General features: G+C 37.5%; 1 protein-coding gene across 1 annotated transcript in view; it reads right to left on the bottom strand.

Moving 5' to 3' along the window:
* The window catches only part of LOC113237646, a 156085-nt gene that overhangs the window by 96600 nt on the left and 35111 nt on the right, over positions 1 to 24374 (bottom strand). The window contains exons 2-6 of the mRNA XM_026474257.1: positions 22902 to 23011; positions 8241 to 8458; positions 7310 to 7498; positions 6063 to 6206; positions 2793 to 2886 (exon numbers count right to left, since the gene is read on the bottom strand). Of these exons, the coding sequence (XP_026330042.1) occupies positions 2793 to 2886; positions 6063 to 6206; positions 7310 to 7498; positions 8241 to 8458; positions 22902 to 23011 (755 nt within the window). The remainder of the gene's footprint in view (positions 1 to 2792; positions 2887 to 6062; positions 6207 to 7309; positions 7499 to 8240; positions 8459 to 22901; positions 23012 to 24374) is intronic.

Here is a 24374-nt window from a genome sequence, read left to right as displayed (position 1 = left end):
AATAAAACAAGCGATTAACTCCGCGTCAATAGGGTAAGCTGTTAGACCATTTATCCCCTTTTATAAGAAAAATTGATGACTGACATCTCATTCGACATAAGTAAACAACAAAAAATAATAAATTAGGGTAACAATTGACAATATACGGTAACAATAGTTACGGATGTATAGGGTTTTTCAACAAGAACTTTGTTTTGTAAATCAAAATAAACAATAAATTTAGATGACAATGATTCTAATTTTTATTGTATTAAAAAAAGTAAGGTTTGGCAATCATTAATGAAAAATGATATCTTATAAACCACCACGACGTCCACCACGACGACCACAGTTACGGATGTCGATTCTTTCATTGACAAAATGGTGGGTCTATTTCGTTAACCACTTCACGAATTTTGAGTTTTAAGGCTGCAATCGATTCGATTGGCTCCGTATAGACTCTGTCTTTAACATAACCCCACAAATAATAATCCAGCGGTGTTAAATCACATGATGGAGCTGGCCACTTAACGGGAATTTCGTGAAATTATGGGATCGAGAAATTTGGTTTGCAATAAATTCATTGTTTCGGTGGCTGTGTGACTTGTGCCGTTGGCATTCATATTAATTTACAGCGCGCGGATTCAGTCTCCTGTCCTTTTCGTTTAAATAACGATAAAGACAAATGCGTTGATCTTAAATTAATCTTAAGTCTAGCATGTATTAGTCCGAAGCGACGCCTCTGTCTAATTATGTTTTGACAGAGTAAAGCACAGGAATATATTTCATGTTACGACCCATTTAAAACGTTTAAAAATCTTGACTGCATTTCGCTAAAAGAATTACAGAAATAACATGTAATAAATTCTTCTTGTAATTTTGAAGCCAATACGACTTTTTAATATTACTTAAGACAATAATAATGTCAATGCTGAAGAAATGAGACTTTTACACATTATGAGCAGTGATCGGCATGAGTAGAGTTTTTTTACCTAAACTTCGAGGAATATTGACAGAGAATGGAGACTGCCTTACGACAAAATTTTTTAGCCCTTTTCGGGATTCGGGAAATCACTTAAATACTTTATCACTTAAGCACATTAAAAATTGACGTCATTTGAGATAGGCTGGTAGACTAATATTTATCTTAACTTACTAGACTATGTTACTAGACTAAGGGTCGTATTCTAGAACTCTACTCAATGCTCAAGTCACGATTTGGGTATGGTTTAAAGCACTCGAAATCATACTCAAGTCCCTGCCATTAGAGTCGTATTTCCAGTGCTTGAAATCATACTCAGATCCTAACTTGAGCGTTGAGTAGGGTTCCAGAATACGACCCTTAGACTATATTTACTAGACTATTAAATATAGTCTAATTATCTTAACAACAAGTCGTCGCAAAGTTAAGATAAATATTATAGTCTTTATCCTATCTCAAATAACTTTAATTTTTAATGTACTTAACATTTGACATTTCCCCAATCCCGAAAACATCCAGGACTTAAAAAATATTGTCGTAAGGCAGTCTCCACTTTCTGTCTCTGTTTCTCGAAAAAACTACCTTTTCCGATCACTGATTATGAGTGACATTAGTCTTAAAGACAGAATGCCGAACAGTGATTTTAAGAGAGCGGAGTGGTATGAAAGATGATATAGTAACCAGGATAAAGATCCCCCATGCTTACATGGTTTGGTCATGTAGAAAGAATGACGTAGGTAGATTAACGGCACAAATTTTTCGAGAGAAAGTGGATGGTGGCGTGGGCAGAGGTCATCGAGTATATAACCAGAAATAGAGACGAAATAAGGGCCATATATTCCTGGTGACACATTAGCGATACAGCTTTTATAAATATCAACTTTCGTTTGCACTGAAATATAGACAGGCCAACTACTGACCTGTGTGTACGTCTCCGTATATTCCAAAAAATATTCTATATTTATTGTAATAAGGATAATATCTCTAACAATGCCGCGCTGTTCTATTCGGTGGTGTGGGAAAAACAGCAAAACATCTAATAACAAAACAAACGGAATCTCATTTCATCGGTAATTAAATATTAAATATGTAATTTTGCAATTTTCGTCCATTATAGGAAATCTCAAGTTAACTGGTCGATTTGAAGTGAAACAATTGACGACACCCATTGACGATACCCACAAACAATTGACGTTTCGAACTCGGACTAGCCAATCGGAGCGCAGTTGTCACAGTAATGATATGGCAGAATAGTTTTCATACAAATTAAATGACATTTCGTCTCTATTTCTGGTTATATACTCGATGGCAGAGGTAGACATCGGCGTACATAACCCAATCACATTGGGGATGTCATTGGATTGTGGAAAAGTACCAAGAATAAACGGGCATGTGTGAAGAGACTGATGGGAGTGGAGGTTGGTTGGAAGTTTAGTCAGGAGCGTAGCAAATGAAGGTCCATAGTCTCTGCCTGCCCCGGTGGGAGACAGCCTTGATGATATGTATGTGTGTATGCTGCCACCGTTAGTTGAACGGGCGCTTGTGACAAAAATTCATAATCGAGAAAATAATGTTTTAAGAAATGAAATTAAAACTTTTCTCTTGTGGCAACTTCATACTTTATCCACCTAGAAAAAAATAAAAATAGTGACAGATTGGCTTATTTTTTACTGGTCATGGCAATACACATAACAAATCTTTTTTAAATGTCACATGCGCCCTTTCAACTAACGGCGGCAGTATGTATGTAATAAGCTAAAATGTAAAAACTCGTACGCTGGTTCCTTTAATAAAAAAGTTCTCTATTAAATTGTGTTTAAATGATACTTACCGATAGCTCGTGATACAGCTAGTTGTCCGTTGACCCGCCAAGTGCCCCAGTACATGACTGTGCCCCCAGATTGTTCTATTCGATCCCTTTCATCCTGAAACAAATATGAATTCACGTATATTAATATAAAAAGCCGTGGTAGCTTAATGATTTGACCTACCGCCTCTCATGCAGAGGCTGTGAGTTGGAAATCGGGTTCGCACATCCGAGTTCAAATCGACGCGGCGAGAAGCGCGGCCTTGGAAATCTCGGGCCCTGGGAAGCCTGTATAACGCGGATGCCATGAACATACACATAGACAACCACAATATGTAAGGAAAGAGACGGCGTGGGCGGCCGTGAAGGCGTTAGCGGGACGATCTTGATGGGTTTGAGCAAGCGTGGTGGGAGATCGCCAAAGAGGGATCAATGGAGGATTTTGGGGGAGACCTTTGCCCAGCAGTGGGACATAATAGGTTAATAAAAAAGTATATATACGTAAACGGCGTTCCGGCGTCACACACCTCCGAAGAAAACAATCCTTATGATTGAGGCTTTCGATCAGTATAGTAATATTACAGGTGTTTTTTTGTAAATTTGGCGGATTCGATTCCCGGCACAAGCAGGCGATTATTTAAAAATATTTGAATGCAGTTCGAATTGTTTTTAAAATCAATATGAAGTCTTCTTTCTTCGTGTGGCATAGCCTTAATACGCCCTGCATATAACCCACTTTTAATTTCTTACAATATTATTTTGTACATAATTATTATATATTTGGATCATATATAACTGCTAACATATAAAATTAATTTGTCTAGATTTAAATCCCTCATTATATTCAATATGCATTTCAAGGTGCTACATCACTTTTATGCTAACAGCGTCATATATGTCCTATAAGAGCGGAAAAGATGTAATTTAAGTGTCAGCTGACCGAGCGGAAGCGAACTGCGCTACGTCTTTTTCGCTTTTACTGCATGGACATAGAGCTTTTTCAAAACTTTTAGTTTAAGTGTGTTAGATAGATACAACACTTAGCGAATTGGGAGATAGTGTTATTTTCAATCAACCTGATGCCTCCTAACGGGGCATTCGTATGGTTAAAATAAACAACTCTGTTCTATTTTTGGAAATTCAACTGTTAACACAGATCGGGTTGTTCACCTCTAAATGAATTCCAGAAACCAAATTTGGTTTTACGATGAAAGGTAGAGAGAGTAAAAGTATTTTGTTTTGAAACATAATCTAGATGTAGCGTTTATATTCAGCGCGTGAGGTGTTAATAAGAGGTGCCAGAACATTGGCATATTACGCTTCCTGTTGGCAAGGGGCCAAACTTATCATTTATTTACACTTTGTTGCCTCGACAGGTATGTATATCAGCTTTTTGGGTCATGAACCTACTCGTTATCATACTATTGTCGCTAAGAGTTATAAACTCGGCCTTGCACACATACAAGGTGTCACAAAAATACCATTATACGCCTGATGATTTTACCTATGATAACGAACCAGATGTTATAAAAGAAATAATTAAAAATCGCGAAATAAATATTGTATTTTACCGTAATGTCAGCAAGTGGTATTGCACTTAAATATTTACAAATTCGCGTTGCATAAAAATTAAAATCACAGGCACATGCCATCATAGGGATTCGAACCTTCGACCTCTCAATAGGGTGTACGAAAGGAGTCTTTCCCGCACGACGCACCCCTCCTTTTCTGTATGAAAATAGATGTATTTAATGGTAGTAAGAACACTATGATAATCAATAAAATAAATAAAAAGTACATTTAAAAAATAACATAATATGCGGCACTAGCAAAAATATACCATCATTTATTTGCCTGCTACCAATTATATTATGAATCTATAATATAAACTCTATTTGATTCTTTCAGAAGATTGATATTACGTCTTTTATTTCAGACGTATTCTTTTTTTAAATTCACTTCGTCAGTTTCCCAAAAACGTTCCTTTACGAATTTCGTCATTTTATTATAGAGGGCGCAATGTGATCTATTGTTTCTAAGCTAATCGGGTATCAAACTTCTTCCTAAACTAAACTACAGTGTTACATAAATTTGCATATTATATTCAAGTCCAACTTTGGGAACTATTCGAAATTTAAGTTGACGATGGAATTGTTATCTTAGATCGATGATTCCCGAAGTGGTCTATATCTCCCTCCCGGAGTCCATGTCAGCGACAAATAAGAGGTGTATGATACGTAAATGGACGTCCACAAGAATGGAACGCGTTTAGGCCGATCGTGATCATAATTTGGTTTTCCGTTGTAAATACATAATACTCTCTTATAATAGACATAAAATACCTATGAAGTTTTTAAACATTTCACATCAAATATAAAAAACGGTTATATAAACGTATAAACCTTGAGATCTATGCGTTTTATTTTTAACTGACTTCAAACAAAGGAGGCGGTTCAGACTGATATTTTTTTATGTATCTATCTTGATGAATCTTTTTTTGTTGGAAAGGGGGTACCTTAGTATCCTTTTTCCTTTTTTTTTTAAATTTGAAGAAAATATTCCACCTCTAAGGGTGGCAATCTAGAGGATAGCTTTTGAGGTCGTTTTGTAGTGCTCTGTACTGAGATTATTTTGTAAAGTTTTTCACTAGCACTGTGTCAGCTCCCAAACACACATTTGAAGTTGACGAGGTTGTTAAAAAAAAAACAATATTAGAAAGGCAGAGGTTCTACGCAAAACAGAAAAATTTAACACGACTCGTTTATTTAGTGCTACATTGACCTCATTATAAATTTTGACAAGATTGATTTAACTATGTCCAAACATCTGTAACAAGTGTTTATTTACGTTTGAAGAAAAATTTGCAGAAATGTTGAAATTTATACGTATTATAAAAATACAAAAACTTTTATTAACACGCCATTTTAAAATAAACATAAAAAAATCTATTCAATTGTGTCAGTGTAGCACCAAATAAATGAGCGAATGGTCTACCAGACAAAAAAGTTTGGGAACCTCTGACTTCGATCATTCTAATGTATTATTTGACATTATAATTTTCGCGTCCATCATTACGGTACTGCAAATCAATTTTAATCTTGTGGTTCAGATATAAGGTTTACATTCCACAGTTGTGGTCATGTTGTGAAGGTTACACAGTGACATTCTATATTTGTATTATCGGATGATTTTCTGGTAAATACGTTGGTATCGGAACATCGCAAAAGTAATTAAGTAATCAATGAAATTTTTACCTTATCCGTTTAGACATAAGTTTAATATTTGAAGTGGTACCTGTCTTCCAGGTTTATGAGGTCTGACAAGTTGCATAAGGCGCATGCGTTTTGCGAGTAGAGCGAGAGAGTCCCCCGCCCACGCCGCGAGTAGCTTTCTGCCTCGAACTGTTACTGCCACCGCTGTGCTACCGCCGCAGGCTCGCTGTAATTTAGACATTACGATTTTTATTTATAATTAGAGGTGTAAATATTTTTAGAGAGTTTGCTAAAGTTGCAGTAGAACTCCCTGTGAAAGAGTTCGTCCGGGGAAGTAATGCCTCCTTATCTATTTCTGCTGCCAAGCAGTAATGTCAGCATTACTGCGTTCCAGATTTGAAGTGTAGGGTGCTGGTGAAATTGCAGGCACGTGAGACTTGGCAACTAATGTCTCAGGGTCACGGGCGCAATGGCAGTGCCCCTCAAATCTTTGCGATTTAAAGGTTTAAAGCTCTGAGTGGCACTGCAACTGTTATGAACAGGCGTTTTGCTTACCACCAGGTGCACAACTTTTTCGACTCGTAACTTGGTGTCAAAAAATTCTACTAATATTAGTGGACTCATTAGCCCTCTTAGGTTAGCAAACTGGGCGATTAATAAGGAGGCCTCATTTCGATACCCGACTTAAATTTTTCTAAATTAGTTCTAGTCTGAATGTCTTTGGTAATGCATAGTCAATTTCGATTTCTGGTAATTATACAAGAAATCCTCTAGTTCGATAGCAAGGTAATGGCTATAGTTGTCTGTTACATGTCCAGCAGAAGTTTTAAACCTAGGCACAACCTTACAAGGCCGAAGGCAAGCCATCGTCCAGGGAAGTACTGCCACCTTACCTATTTCTGCCGCCAAGCAGTAATGTCAAACATTACTGCATTCCAGTTTTGAAGGGTACTGGTGAAATTACAGGCACATTGGACTTGTCAACTTGTGTCTCAGAGTGACGGGAGCAGTGGCAGTGCCCCTCAGATCTGTGCGATTTAAAGTACTGAGTAGCACTGCAACTGTTATGGACAGGCGTGTAGCTTATCATCAGGCGCACGACTTATTCCGTCACTTGACATTATAGAAAAATCAGTCGTCTTACGACACTTACAAAAACCATACTATTGGCGCGTAGCAAATGGAGGCCCGTGACCTCCGGCTATCCCATGGAGAACAGGTGTAATGGTATGAAAGTATGTATGTTGTAATCGAATATCATACCAACCAAACCACCCATAAACCCTCATCCAGCAATGAGAGAACTAATAAAAAAAATAAACGTCGCACCTCTTGGTTACTCTTGCGCACGAACTCAGTGTCAGTACGCAAAAATGCTTCTCGCATGGCGCGCTGCAAGTCCTTGGTGAAATGAGCACTTTCCACCAGGTACTGATGGAGGTGAGCGGCGCAGTATGTCGCTGCTGCCGAGCCTGCGTGACCGTCGTACACTGCATAGAAACTTGTGGATTCTGTCGTCTGGAATTAAGTTATTTTACACATTACTTTAAGACTCAATTTACATTCCACATTACAAACTAGATTCGAGCCAAATGGAAGGTCAGGCGTCTTCCGGAGAATTCTCGTAAAGCAACCGTATCGCATCTAATTTGTACGTTACACAATCGACATAATGTTCATTATGCTACTAGACCTTAGTACTGCAGTGAAACAATTGGTCTGGTAAAAACATATTACAAAATAATTATAACTTTTTTTATTAAAACCGACCTCAACAGTGCGTGCATTTACATCTATTTGCCAAGTTTTATTGACATCGGTTACCAGAAAGTGTGCGAAATCGGTTTAATCAACTAGTTTGCCACCCTTATAGGTGAAATATTTTCTTCAAATTTAAATGGGACTAATACTCAGGTACTTATAGTAACTAAAAAAATCCTCAAAATCGGTTCACAAATGCCGGAGTAATCGCTTATATATACACAAAAAAATACAGTCGAATTTAAAACCTCCTTTTTTTGAAGTCGGTTAAAAAAATAGTAACGATAGCAAAGTCCAGATAACACTAGTGTTTCAAGCCACGGTAGCAATTTAGTGTGCGGCGTCATACATTGGCAAAATAGTAATTACGTTATCCTTGTTGATTTCGAGGTTGGCCAGCTTAGCAGCTGGAACTCTGATTTCACAAAGTTACAATCGCCTGCTAGATCCAAGATGTTATTTTTTTCCCTTCACTCCCATAAATCCAAATTAAACTAACCTCAATTCCAAATAAAGCCTCCAAGTTCCCAATTTCAACGTGTCGATCTTCCATAACACGTCTGGAATTCTTAGTGGCGCAGGATACTGTCTTCATTTCGCGTTGCGCAAGTGGCGGCGGGGGCGGTAAAGAGTCTAAACGCGAGTTGTCCAAGTATCTTAGGCAGATTTCGTTGACACGGGCTGTCACCGCTTGCATTAGCCTTAGGGCTATATACACTAGAATAAAAAAAATTGAATAGGATTAATTGTAAATAAAACCATGCAAGAGTAGATCGGACTATTAACTGGCGATTCCGGCACTACCGCTACCAGTCGCGACATGGTTCAGTACAAGGAGTCTATTCTCGTTCTCCGTATTTCAAAAAAAATAAAGACAATGTCAAGTATGAAGCTTTATTTGCGTCAGGCGTTTTTAAGTTTGGTCGAGTATTACTTATTTCTGTACGTTGCAGAGAATGGAGAGGTGCTCCGCGAAATCGGAAAGATAGACGCTCTGGAAATGTGGTGCTGGAGAAGAATGCTTGGGGTATCGTGGACAGACTTTCGTTCAAACGCCTCCATACGCCAAGAACTTGGCATCAAGCAGCGTCTGTCTTCTGAGGTGCAAACTCGCATCCTAAAATTCTTCGGTCACGTCTCAAGACGGAATTTTGACTCCACAGATCGTCTTGTCGTGCAAGGCTGAGTGGAGGGCACTAGATTTCACAGTCATCCATTCGAATGACCGATCAAATCAAATCTGCAGTGGGTGGTCCTTTACTTGAGTGCTCGAGGGAGTCCACTAACAGAGAGAGATGGCGAGATGTCGTGAGGCAAGCCTCGTCAGCCGTTAACAAACGTACTCCATGATGATCACGACCACTCTGTCAAGAGTGATACGAAGGAGAAGGAGATTACTTATTTTACAGTAAATGTTGGACAGACGTCGGATGGTGAACGAGAGTACAGGGTCAATTCGGTTCGATTTGTCGGGGTGTCGGAGACACTGGATCATTGGGCTCAAAGGGCCTATTATGATGCCGACATTGCTTACATAGTGCGGTTATCACATTATAAGACATTTTTCGTGAATGAAAAGTCGACGTTTTCACTTGACATCTTTTAATCATCCAGTCACAATGACAATGTATAACGTTCTATGGGATTCTCATGTGGGGTAAAGCGGCAGACATAAAAACCATATTTGTAATTCAAAAACGAGCAATTCGTTCTGTGTACCGTTTAGGTTCTCAGGTTTGTTCCAGAGAAACGTTTAAGGAGACTGGTATCATGACTGTGGCATCACTGGACATTTTCTCAAATATTTTGTATGCCCGTAAAAATGTACATAATTTCATTAAGAAAGAAGATGTCCATATATTAACCTTAGAACTAAGTCCAAACCATAGTACCACGATTTTGTTTAACTAAGGTAAACGATTGTTTTATGGGAACTGTATGTACGTTTTTACAATAATATTCCGGAGCAAATGTCAAGATTATCATTTCCTAAGTCTAAAATCTATATTAAAAATACTACGAAATTGACGGCGTGTTAGATAAAGATGTATGGACCACACGATTTTAGATTCCACTTCAATTTGATTCAAAGTGTATTCCATCGGATTTAAGTTCATTTGAAAAGAGCAATCCCTTGAGGTTCTTGCTTGTTCTTCTCAAGGAAATCAGCACAGTGAACGAGCGTTAGCTTAAAAAAAATGACGTTTTTAAGTGTAAATTTATTATTATTTCCTTAATGGCGGCCATTAGGCTAGAGCCAAAACTATTTTACCTATAAAATAAATTATTATTTAAATCTGACTTTGGTAATAGGAAATGGATTTAAAAACGAAGGAGTCCGTAACATGTGGTTTGGGTCAAAAATGTTCACGTCCACATCAATAAATATTTAATTTTTTTAAAGTGTGGACTACAAAGTAATGAAGTTATTTTTTGTTGACTATAAAACCCTAAACAACACGTAACCAAATGATGTTAGACAACCATTTCCTAAATTAGAGCTTAATTGACTTAAAGTATAAGGAATGTCTGTAAAAAATTGTACACTTCAACTACACCTACAATAATAAAATACTGAAGTTAATAAAAATATTTGTTTTCGGATTTAATCGTGTATATTACTTTTTCAAACGAACCAACGAACGTTTCAGACTCTTTACAGGTCACTTGATTACGGCTGACCCTATAAAAAACCCCAAAAGTTTCTTAAATTACGTATCTTAAAAAAGTATACTTAAAATGTTTAAGACGTAAGCATATAGGCCGTCTTATAAATTCTTTATTTCACTTTAAGATTTTTCATCTTATTTGAAATTTAAATGTGCTCTAATTGGTTTACATTAACTTAATTAAACTTATAAAACTTTAATAACATTACTATAATAATATACATATAAGTTTGTTTTATGATTTAGGTACCACAAAATGTACATGCATAGGAATTTTTTCCATAACCAGTTTCTGTGGCTACGGCAAACCACAATACTCAGTAAATCACATATAAACAATATTTAACATGTTTCTATAAATTTAACTTATATTTTTTTAACCAACCGACTATCTCACGAACAGTATTACATCGGTGTTACTATATAAAAAAAACCTACTTTAGCAGTGGTACCGATACCATAGATTACTTTAGGTATTCCGATACCACAGATTTAGAACAAAATAGATACCCAAAATAATAAAAAATTACTTAGGCTTATGTTTGAAAAGCACTTTGTTTAATAAAAACCATCGTAAAGTCTTCAGTGCCAAATATATCTCGAATTTTCTAACATCCTTTTCACCTGCTGCCTTGACTCTGAATTGGGCACGGTCATCGAACTAACGCATTGTATAATATATACATTACATTGTACACAATGTTATGCGTATGTAAACATTACGTAATGTGAAACGTGTTTATAGGACCATCTGTTACAATAGAAAATATACGACAGTTGCATTGAAATAAAAAGAAGGTCAAGTGTAACCTGTTCAATGGCTTTAATAACAAATTGCTAATGAAAATGCTTGTAGTATTTTATACATATAGTTTATTATCGATTTTTATATATTATATTAGGCAACATCACATGCCTACGGTACTCTGACCCCAGTAAATAACTAAAGCACTTGTTATGGAAGTCGGAAACAAGACTGTACCACAAACACCCAGACTCGAAAGATTATATTTTGATATGGGGGAATGATTACGGGGATATAGAAAGTTAGTTTTTCTATATTGACCTGGCCGGGATCGTACCGGGAACTCAGAGATGGCGACACTATGAAAACCGGTGTACAAGCCACTCAACTACAGAGGTCGTCAAAGTCGATTTTTAACATTTATTATTGATAATTATGCCATATACAATCAGAACTGCCTGTGACTATACCTATAAAAATTATACAATGTACAATTTTGTATTTCAAATTGTACAGGGATCACAGTAAAAGTAACATTTTTGTTACAAATATTTTACGCGGTTGTTAGCGAGTACTACTTATTATTGTCAATTAGAGAGACCAGGGCACTCCAACCAACAAAAGAACTCCCTATCGTCACATCGACACCAGAATCAGTTTAAGGTGTCGTTGCACAAGTTTTTTCTAGCGCGAACCGCTGGGCCACGGATGTGGCCAAAGTATTAAATACGCATTACGTGAAACGGACCATGTTGCAAAATTTAAAAAAAGAAACTTATTTTGTTTGACAATAGGAACAACGACTGTGTGCCACCCTGTCAAAAGTCTCATGCGCCTGTAATTTCACCAACACCCTTATTACCACTGAAAATCGAAACGATGTAATGCTCATATTACTGCTTGACGGCGGAAATAGGTACGGTGGCAGTATTTCCCTGGGCGAACACTTTCAGAAGGGATTCTACAGCTACTATATATACCATGGTTGCATTAAACGATATTCTATTCTATTGTTATTCTAATACTCCACATATAATACTATACACACGCACACACACATACATCCACTAATTTATTCTAAGTTATTTTAATAATTATGTAAATTACAGCCAAATATAACCAAATAATTCATTTGCAATTGAGAGTAGGTAGAAAGTGTGAAACAAAATTCGACTCCATTATTTTATGTAAATAAGCGGCAAACAAACACAAGCCGCGGTCTATGACGAATACGTCAAAAGCAATTAGGCAAATATTAGAGGAAAATCATAGTTTGCAGGAAAACAATTGTTAATACATGCGGACGGTTCGGTTTTGTTTTATATGCCAATATATTTATAGTTGGTACCTTTACCAAGTTTATAATACCAGTGACCGCGTAAACTAATAATTGTAAGACAATATCGTAGTTCAACCAATTCCAATAGTCATTCATCTTTCATTCATAAGCAACCCATTTATATGTACCACAGCTGCGCCCAGATCACCTCTCAGGCGAGGGTTTACGCGGTTCGAAAGAGTTCATCCAGGGAAGTACCTTACCTATTTTTGCCGCCAAGCAGTAATGTTAGCATTACAGCGTTCCGGATTGGTTAGGGTGCTGGTGAAATTACAGGCACATGGGGCTTATGCAGGCGTAATGGCAGTGCTCCTAAGATCTTTGCGATTTAAAGTTCCGAGCAACAGTGCAACTGTCATGGACAGGCGTGTCGCTTGCCACTAGTCGCGTGACTTATTCGCCCAGTCGCTTGGTATCATCAGAAAAAAATAAAGAAAATGTTCTTAGTCAGACGAAATAAGTTTATTTTTTCAAATTTTGCAACAAGGTCCGTTTCACGTAATCAGCATTTAATATTTTGAAGACATCGGTAGCCCAGCGGTTCGCGCTAGAAAAAAAACTTAAGCCGAGACCTTAACCTGATACTGTAAGTGTCGAAGTTCGCGTTAGTGCCCATGAAATTAACTATATAGTAATAATAGGCGCACGACTTGTTCGTCCCGTTACTTGGTGGCATAAAAAAGGCTGGCTCAATGCAAGTTGAGGACTTTACACGTTTTCAGAGGTTGTAAACGTTCTCCTACATGTTAAATTTCAAATTATATTTCACATATAAATTCCAAAAAACTCAGAGGTGGGATTTTCAATCGTCAACTTCCGTACAGTCGAATAGCCCCGAAGAATACATTTTACTAAATAGTGCTGTAGTAGTAAATTTAAATAGAAGTGTATTATAAAATCAGCTGTTCCAATCAAAATGTTCATAACTAGCAAATATAGCCTAGTTCTCATATTGCCCGCAATAAATACTAGGTTCGTAGGTGTGCAATGACCTTGTAACACCTGCTAAATATGCGAATAGGTACGCGCTGCGCTGACATAGTCAGCATTATGTAGTTATGTATATCGAATGTCGGTCACGAGTTTCAGCCATCTAGACACGTGCTGAATGCATAGAGAATGTAACGGTGTATATTGCACCGCTATATCGATTTGGTATGACGTTAAAGAGGTAAAAGCGATAATAATGACGCAGACGATGAAAAGCAGTTTGACGAATATAGCTATGATTCTCCCCGTTATTAAACGACTTGGACACCTCGGGTTCGAAATTGGTATGACTAACTTGGGAAATAAACTATCGCAGTTTTTTTTTTACTTTTGAGTAATTTCGTTGCCCCGGTATTATTACTACAGGGAATTTACCTGGTTTAATACCAGTGCCCTAATTCTGCTAATTTTAAATCATCTCAGTTGTGTGTCTGTGTCGATACTTTTTTTATTTTAGGACTATATTGACCCTGTATTCAGAGTAGCAACTATTGTACGTTGCTACCTTGACTGCGCTATCCGTGGCCGCGTATAGACCTTCCCTCGTTCAAGTATTAGGACACAAAGGGTATAACAGTAAGTGCTGCATGGACTATTTGGGTCACTGCAGTCATATTGGGTTTGACTAGTACCCCTGAAACACCATTTACACATCGTGTCTCTGCAGCTTCCTACCTGAGTGCGAAGACGATTTAAGAACTTCCACACGGGCCCCCGCAGATCGCAACCTGGTGGTAGTTGCTCTTGAGGTACGATGAAACCAGGTGGTGGGGGGTGTTTCCGTTTCCACAATGCACACCTAGTGACAGTTGGATGGTATGGTATAATATCTCGAGCTACTATTCAACTGCCATAATTTTTTGGTATACAGCTCTTCAATGGCAAGTCGATGGCACGTCGATGATGTAGTCTACTGATATTATATATATTTAATTAATTTGAAGACTAAATTTCCCTTTAAACGACATAAAAATTAAGCTATGCATAGTTATATGATAGTTTTAGAAACTTCCATCGATCGTTAGTGATTGAATGAATGAATGCCATCCCTGCCATTCCACTGAGTCTCAACTGCCTTTGCAACTAGACTTTAGCAGAATAGCAAATATTATCATAATTGCAAAATAGTCTCAATGGAACTACAATGACTAGTGATTTTAACAAAATTAGCAGTTTTGGGCCTCTGGTAGTTGATGTTTGTCTGGCACTTTCGTCTCCTTATCTAAGTCTGATGTGGTCAAATAAGCCAAGTGGCAGGTTTTGCATATTCAAAATCTTGGTTGTGACCTGCTTAAATGGGATTCACTCTAGTGAACCCCTAAAATAAAGTCTTATACACTCCTTTTTTTCGCTGACGTAGACGTGGAGCGGTCCCATAGGCATCGATATAGACCATTTTTTAAATCAACGGTCTAAATCATAACTACGGAGATCAGCGCAAAACTCGATACTAAACGCGACGAAATGATGGCCCGTCCACGCTCCGCCATTGACTATAATTACGTTGGCGGTGTACTCACGTTTCTTCAACACCGTCGAATAGATAGAGACTAGAATTACAAAGAAAAATCGAAATATTTTTTTATGATATCAAGTGACAGGACGAACTAGTCGTGCGTCTGGTGGTAAGCGACACGTCTGTTTGTAACAGTTGCAATGCCACTTAGAACTTTAAATCGCAAAGATCTGAAGGCCCTGACACTACGCCCATCACCCTGTGACATAAGTAGACAAGTCCGATGTACCTGTAATTTCACCTTTACCCTTCAAAATCGGATCGCAATAATGCAATAAGGTGGGTAAGTACGTCTCTGGACAAACTCTTTCACAAGTAGCTCTACTGCTACCAAAATATATATAACATTGAACGTCACTTCAATTAACACATTTCAAAGACAATACATGTTATAAACTTGACAATGTTTTACAAAGGCGAGGTGAATCGACGCTGCGGCAGTCGTTTGATTACCTTTAAAGGCGACAAAGGGTTTTCTATAAATATTAGAATTCTTTATAATCAAAATAGACGCCGACGGGATGTGGTTCATTCAATTAAAAAGTGAAATTGAATCCATTATGCTTCACTTGGAAAAAGATAAGATATTTTCAGTGAAATAATGATGACAGTAAATTGAAACTCATTTAAGTAAACAAGACGTGCTTGAAAAAGGACCTAGAAAGAAATGCTTAAAGCTCGCTACAATTAACCTATATTCTATGGTCAATGTATATAGGATGGCGTCACGAGCTGGCCAGGCTCGCAATCTCTACCCTGATAGCGCCGTGAAGCATGACCAGAATTCTATTAAGAAGTTTAATATTGAATTACTGGCTTTTAACCGCTGATGCGAACGCGTTGTTATTGGATGAATAGCGTAAAAATACTTTACATGCCAGAGAAAGTCCAATAAACTCGCAAAATGTTCCTTTTGCAAAATGGCCTATCGTAAAAAGTCCCTTTCTTAAAAAATCCCTTCCGCAAAATGTTCCTTTCGCAAAATATTCCTCTCGCAAAATCTTCCTTTCGCAAAATGTCCGTTTCCTCCAATATATTATTATATTATAATACGTGAAAAAAATCAAATGCGTGAAATTTGATTAAAAACAAAGACTTTTTTGTGGTGATAATGTAACTTATTTGCAACTGAGCTTATGAACCACAATGATTGCAGCGAAATTTCTCTATGATAACTGATTCATTATCAAAGTTATCACATTTGCAAGTTATCACAACACTTCAATAACATATGTTGAGTTATTGGTCCATGGTAACAAGTTCTGACTGCCTCTGTGGCCGAACGGTTACCTTACTGGACTGCCACGTAGAGCTCTCGGATTCGATTCCCAGACCGGGAAAATTATTTTTTATATGGCCTACATTTATTTCTCTCGTGAGTTTGAGTGTTCGCAATACAGGGTTTCCCTAGTGCGGGGTTATGAGTGTGTGTTATTATTATTATTATCATATTAACTATAATAGTTTGTTTGTCTCTCATTCTCCGTCCGCAACAATTACTGTGAAATAAATAATACGAGACTAAATTTAAAAACGCATGATGCGAATGAAGTTTAATATTCGACATTGTTTTTTAATTTGGTTGAGTTACTTATTTGACAGTAATTGTTTCTGGGGCCTTACTAGACTTGTGCTTCATCGGTCCTTAGAGGGAGCGATCCTAGTTAGTTCAATCGGTCAACTGAACTAGGTCGGTCTTGTAGTTCATTTAGTTCATCTGGTTCCTTAGTTAGTTAATTCGTCTTGTCCTTGCTCGGACATTGAACGAACGCTCCAAACTAGTAATTTTATTCACATGAACTACTACGGACTTCTAGGTCTATGAGGTCAATAGTACACTGTACTAAATATTTAAAAATACAATTTGGATGGAATCGATACTATTTGATTTTCCTTCATATTTTACAGATTTCAAAACTGTCATTCTAACTAAATACCATTTTTTTTACAAAATAAGAATTTTAGTTGGAATGGTGTGTTTAAAAATCAATATTTAGGTACCTATAACTATTTCATATACTCGTACACGTAGGTTGATATTATACATACAGATACCTACCAAAAAATATTGCTTTTTGCAAGCTTGTATATATATACATAATGTAGATACGTATTAGACTTAGAACGAGCTGGCAACGTTCAATCGTGTATCCCACTCGAACTTGTGCTAAAAGTAGTGAAAGATCGCTATTTGTCCCGCTCGCACCGTTCCTACTGAATAAAAGACAGGTGAACTTTCAACGCAGACAGTTCCTAGTTCGTACTGAACTAAAAAGAACGATGAACTATTAAAACCGTCCAAGACGAACTAGTTGATATCGGTTAGTGTCGGGAATATATTCATAATAGTTCGTAGTTCATGAACTATACAAACCTAGACCTTACCATGAACTCTTATTACAGTTCAGTACCTATAGATTCGTAACGACAAAGAAGCGGGATGGTAATATACACTTCATGTAGCGCTGTCACACAACGATTTATTTTAGGTCCTAAACTGAAACGTAATAAGAGTTCATGGTAAGGCACCTGACGTCGAGCAGAGAACGAGAGTAGACCCCCTGATTCTGAAGCAAAAAATCCACTTGACTATAGTCCGTTTATTTCAGCTGCCTATCTTTAGGCATTCTATCTTCAGGCACTTCCGTGTTCCCAGCGCTCCTTTATATAACTTCAGTAACAGTAAAATAAATATGTACTCTCTTTCCCGTTACGAAACCAAGAAAAAATTGATAAATTTGTTAAAATGCCATAATTACGATGCCACAGAGTCGATGTTATTCTCATCTCACAAATTTTATTTGAGGGAATAATCAAACAATTAGGTTGTGTACCTTCTCTAATCTCTTATCTAAACTTTTTTTGATATCAGACTCTCCTAATGTTTAGACCTTATACCTATGCATCCAAAAGCAACAATTATAACGCACCCTCAGATATTTCACACACATACACTGATTGTTGAATCAGTAGCACTCACAACACACTCTACACTTACTCTCCACTTTCTTGATACACACTACAACATATTTATCCAACATAGTTTAGGCCTTCTTTAAACTATACTCACTCTTCGAACATCTTTCTCATATTTTATTCTTTTCTGGGTCCCAAATGAACAGTTTTATTGTACTGGTTTTGGGACTACAGAGTTCCTTTTAGTTTACTTGTAAGCCATTTGTTGATAAAAATTCGATTGATGCTTGTCCACCGTGGCAGCAACGGTACTATCTGCTAACACAGGTTAAATCCTTTTGTAAGGTCTGGATGTTGCCTGACTGGTCAGGAATCAATCAATAACTAATTATTACTGCATTATGTCTGTAGTATTTGTAATGGCTATCAATAAAGTTATTATTATTATTCTGTAGAATGCCAGTTTGATCATAATGCTAATAGCACGTACCAGTTCTCTGTAACCATTCATTCTTTCCAAATGACCAATCTATCGAAGTTATTACCATTTCTATCGGTCACTGCGTTATCGTTCGTAACACATCGCCCTCTTATCATATTGTTCCTCATCTTACAAAAGCTATAACACATACTAATGTAGCGCTCGCGTATAGCTTCTATAGCGTACTTTCGTGCCTTTTCCGCCATATATTTGGTGTATATATTTTTTTATGATACCTAATGACGGGACGAACAATTCGTGTGGCTGGTGGTAAGCGACACGCCTGTTCATAGCAATAGCAGAGCACTCTCAGAGCGTTAAATCGCAATGATCTTAGGGGCACTGCCACGACATCGTCATCCTGTGACATAAGTTGACAAGTCCCAATTACTAGCAGTAGAGCTCCTTGTGAAAGAGTTCGTCCGGGGAAGTACTGCCACCTTACCTATATCTGCCGCCAAGCAGTAATGTCAGCATTATTACGTTCTGGTTTTGAAGTGTTCAGACTGCTGGTGACATTACAGGCCCATGGGACTCGTCAACACATGTCTCAGGGTGACGGGCGTCGTGGCAGTGCCCCTCTACCTACTTCCCTGGACGAACTCTTTCACAAGAAGCTCTACTACTTCTGTATACTTTTAATAGCAGTGTAATGCTATACCGAAATAGGATGTAACCCTTAGTAGGTAGCGTATTAGAACCCTTATACTTTGCTTAGTGATATAATATTTCGGCAAAAACCTCTACAGGTACTGCATCAGGACCACAGGACTCTATGAAAACATGTGACGTAATTTAAATTATTGGCAAGGTTGCCAACAGATGCTAAATAATACCAAATAGGAACATAACATGATACACATCCACATAAGTGTGAAGAAATATTATGTATTCAATCAGCAGTATTGCTACCCACAGTCGTATCGTCGTATTCTTTCACAACCTAAGCGTGTCACCGCACTTATTGACACGGAATCGCGTCAAGCCTGTCAGAAAAAACTAAAAAAGAGTCCATGAAAATAAGAGCTAAAAAGACGTTATGCGTTTCGCGTCGACGGCGATCCGGAGGCAATCGAAAGGAAACTGTCATCTTTTTGGCTTTTATTATTCTCTTCCAGCCAAACCGAGCCGTGGTGAAGATAGAAAGTCTACGGGACAAATACCCGTCTTCCGCTGCGAAAGGGTAATGAGCGGAAAATAGCCGAGCGAAGAGGTATAAAATAGTTTTGTCCATAGCCAGCAGGCTAAGCGAAGTGAGCTAGGCGGGAAATGATAAGGGTCGGATAAGCGAGTTGTTCGCCTTACAAAGCGAAGTGAGCTAGGCGGATAATGAGATGGGTCAAATGAACGAGTTGTTCGCCTTCCATTAACAGCGGGTTTTGCGGACTGAGCGGTGACTAAAAAATCAGTCAGTTTTAGGTAGGTAGGTAATGCGAATTCAAGTCGCGATTGAAGTTTTCCTAAAATTTTTCGTGGTTATGATGTCAGAGTCTAGTGAAGATGTCTGTGTAAATGCGATAAGTAAATGCTTGCTAGCGCTTTATCTTTTTCATCTCCAAGGCGATAATCTTTGTGGTTAGATAGATAACTCGTTTTTTCCCTGAATCATGGCATGACATAGGTACAATGGTAATCATAAAGAAAAAAGCTAGTCTAGGTTTGCGGGTATGGTCTAGAGTGTTATATTGTGTCAGGTGTAGAGTTGAGTGTATTGTGACAGCAAAAAGGGCCTGACTCAGCATTATGCCGCAGTTCAGTCGAACCACAACGCTGATGACTCTGCCAGGTCCTGAGGTGAGCGGGTAAAAAAGTTAGTGTCTCACAACAACGGATACTGTTGACAATTTCAATGAACAGCTCCATAGCGATACGTCGGACAAGTGGAAGGTAGGCATAATTACTGTACAATAAATTCAAAACTTAAACGTAAGTATAAATATAAATTATGATAATATAAATATGACCGACATATGTATATATCTACATACACTTTACATACATAAACACAATAAAACATATACACTCTCGGACATGCCACCTTGCACTTTTACCCGTAAAGGACTAGAATACAAAAATATAATTATCATCGAAAAAGTTTTCTCCGGTTTTTTAAATCCAAATTTTCAATAAGAACTTAAGGAAATGACGTTTAGTATACCAGTTTCAAAGTTCCATAATAGTTCTTGATCAATCAAGCATTGTTTAAGCTAAGGGCATTTAATATTGAAAATACAAGGCGGCTCGAATTATGTGTCTGGGAGTATATATAATCTAAACAAATTATTGCACGGACAAGTTTTTTCCAATGGGCTCAAGCCAATTCCGCGTGTGTGGTGACACTTTACCTTTGTGATTGTAACAACACATTGCGCAAAGCGTTGTACGCGCCAAATTTCATTGTGCCAATGTTTACTAGCTATCACATTGAATCATCGTTGCTAAAGATTGCTTACGGATTAGAGAGTGCCTTACTATACATAGCATTATCTAAAGACGTATGTTTCGGTACTATTTATGACTACAAATTCATAGAATACCAGTCATAACTTTATGAACGGTCGTTAAACACACCGTAACCACAGGTGACGACATCAAATTGGTGATGAATAATGTCTATATTCAGGGGGTCTACTCTCGATCTCCGTCCGAAACAATTACTGTCAAATAAGTATAATTCGACAAAATTAAAAGACAAGTATCAAGTATGAAGCTTCATTCGCATCACGCGTTTTCATTTGGTCAAGTATTGCTTATTGGCAGTAATTGTTTCGGACGGATGTCGGACGGAGATCGAGAGTAGACCCCCAGGTTCGGCAGTTTTTAAGAAAAATGGTTGAGGTAAATACCGTTTATAAGTAGTTACCGGATGTAGCTATATAACAGCGGTAAATTGTAGTATGTTGTAATACTATCAGCAAATTTGAAGCCTTTCCAATTCTAAAACAATTTTGTTTGCAAACGAAGATCATAGCTAGCCTGTTACATCGTTAACACTTTTTTTTGTGACAACCCTTGGTTTATAATAAAAATACGATCTAGCATTTCATCATCATCATCAACCCACTTACACGTCCCACTGCTAGGCACGAGTCTCCTACCGGGCGAGGGTTGAGGCCATAGTCCGCCACGCTGGCCCAATGTGGGTTGGGGACTTCACACGTAACCGAGTCACACGAGAGTTGTGAATCCTTCTCCGACGTGCTGGTTTCATCACCGTGTTTCCCTTCACCAAAACGCTCATGGTAAATTTCAAATTAAATTTTGCAATTCCGAAAAAGTCAGAGCCGGATTCGAACCCGCGATCGGTTTGAGAGGCGGCAGGCCAAAATATTAGGCTACCAGGACTTTTTCTAGCATTTAAACGCCATTATTTATCAAGAACAAGCAAGCTGTGGGCCCACCCACTGCTACTGAGCGCCGTTGCTTACACGTAAAAACAATCCTTAAGATCATCACCTTAGAGCGTCAACTTTGCTGACAGTGCTTATATATCGCCAGTATACTACGACAAACAATTATTTCACACAAAAAAAAACACGTAATTGAAATTTCAACAACGAATACTTACGGCTATTACGAAACAAGATACGAAATACCATGGTCATCCTCGTTCATTTGTAACAGACTATTCCACATTTTATGTTTTACCGAAACTATGTAAATATTTGCATTTTACATAAGCAATTATGTCGCGTTTTCTTATGTTCTAGTCGTTTTCTGTAAAATTCCTTATAATTGGTTTTCGCAGTATAACGACGCAAAAATTTGACATGCTATTTGAGAGAAAGTACTTCACAATCGTATTCATTTTTGCATTGTCCACCTGACCTTCTGAGGTCCTCTCGAAGGACTCGTCATTTTTCCATGTGTCCGCCAGTGAAGGAGTCAAAATTTTGGGGGACTAAGTAGTTATCATTCGGATAGTGGAGTATATACACGTAGTGGAGAGCTTTAAATCGCAAAGATCTGTAGGGCACTGCCACTGCGCCCGTCACCGTGAGATATATAAGTTCACAAGTTCCATGTGCCTGTAATATCACCAGCAGTCTGAACACTTCAAAACCAGAACGCAATAATGCTCGCATTACGGCTTGGGAACAGAAATAGGTAAAATTAAGTTAGGTTATTGCTGGTTTTCTCAATAAAAGTTCTTCATCTTTTCACCGTTGTTTTATAGATTTTCATAAGTGGACGCCTTACTTAGAGAGCTTCAGTTTTAGATTAAGTTTCATAGTCTAAACTTAATCTAAGACTGAAGCTCTAAAACTGAAGCTTTAAACTTTCTTAAAAAAAATTATGGAATCTAAAAAAATCCTATTATAGTAACGCTACGGTGATTCCCACATCGTACCGGCTTAATCAACGCGCCACCCACAAGCGCTCCCGGCCAATCAGTGCGCGAGATTCAGTCTCTTGCCCTGAACGGCCAGATCAGACTTAGACGTCCGTAACAGTAAATAAATATAATTATTTCTATTTAATTTTACAAAAAAAAACAACTCACCTGATTCGTCAGATTTGTACCCAAATTCATTGGGTGTTTTCTTCGCTGCAACTCGCACTTCGTCAAGGATAATGCGAAGCATTGGTGTCATCAGTGTCAGCGGACATTGTCTGGTAAACAAACAAAATAAAATCAGCATTTCTATTGACTTAAAAAGCATGTAAAGGACGGCTTTGTTCATTTTAAAGAGTAATAATCTTTGACTTCCAGGTCCGCCTTGACGTGTGACCCGTTACATTGTTTATGAATGAACTTCAAAATTCAACAAAACATTAAGGTTATGTAAATCCTTACAAAAATATGCGTGAAAAATATCAGAACAACGAACAATCTGTCGAATATACGATTCAAAAAAATTTAAATTGCCGACTTTAATTACAATTCTTTGAAACTATCCTACAGAATGTGTGCTAACGTGTAATCTGCAGTATCATATCAATCTACTGTTGTGTATGTAATTTATAAAATTCCGACAATTGCTGCTTTGTTTTCGGATGGTAACTATAAATCCATATTTCGTCACCTATTACTATGTCCCACACCAAATTTGACGCCCCTTCGTTGAATCTGGTAAGCATGGCATTGCACCAAGTGACGCGATCCGTTTTTTGAACATTAGTCACATTGTGTGGGATCCACCGAGAACACAGCTTTTTCACACCCAAATGTTTGTGTAGTATTGATTGTATTTGACTCATGCCTCTGCCTAAAGATGTCCGAATCTCATGGTATGTCACATGCCTGTCTGTTTTAGACAAACGGTGCACAGCATCGATGTTTTTGTTGTTCACAGCAGTGGACGGGCGACTATTTACGATTTATATACGAAATTTGTTACTGAGATTCACACGACCGCGTTTGAATTCTGCAAACCAGCTATAAATAGTCGTCTTGCATGGTGCTTTATCACCAAAAGCAGTTTGAAGCCGAGCGAAGCTCCGCTGAGCTGTTGAATTACACTTCAAAGTCGTAGAAAATCATACTACGAAAATTTTTAGTTAAATCCACGGTGATGTAGACAAGCAATTTCTAAAATGACGCCACAATGTAAAAACAAGTGACAGTCAGATAAAACAAACTGTATTCTATTATTCAAGTAATGTAGTATCTGAAAGAGGTATAATTTCAATATTTTTTTGTTATGTAACGTAATGTAATGAGATTTTTCTTTCGACTTTATATTACAAAATTGTTTTTAGCCTATAAGCTCAAGCACGAGATATTAAAGTCTGATAAAAAGTCATTATCTAAGTAATATGGCTTTTAAACTAAAAGTAAATTACTCAAACAATTGTTCAACGAAAATTTTGTTATTACAATATAATTAAATTCTTTTAAAAATTAAATTAATTACATTATTATGTCAATCCGCAACGTAGGATTCGTCAAGAAGACACATCAAATTTAATAATGCAATTCGCCAGTCTTAGTCATTTTTATCCAACTATTACAATGAAAAAGGAAATCTTAGCT

This window comes from Hyposmocoma kahamanoa, unplaced genomic scaffold (genome assembly GCF_003589595.1).
Source record: "Hyposmocoma kahamanoa isolate Upper Pololo Valley unplaced genomic scaffold, ASM358959v1 93, whole genome shotgun sequence".
NCBI lineage: Eukaryota > Metazoa > Arthropoda > Insecta > Lepidoptera > Cosmopterigidae > Hyposmocoma > Hyposmocoma kahamanoa.
Note: the sequence above shows the minus strand (reverse complement) of the source record. Positions and strands in the feature narration are given on the sequence as shown.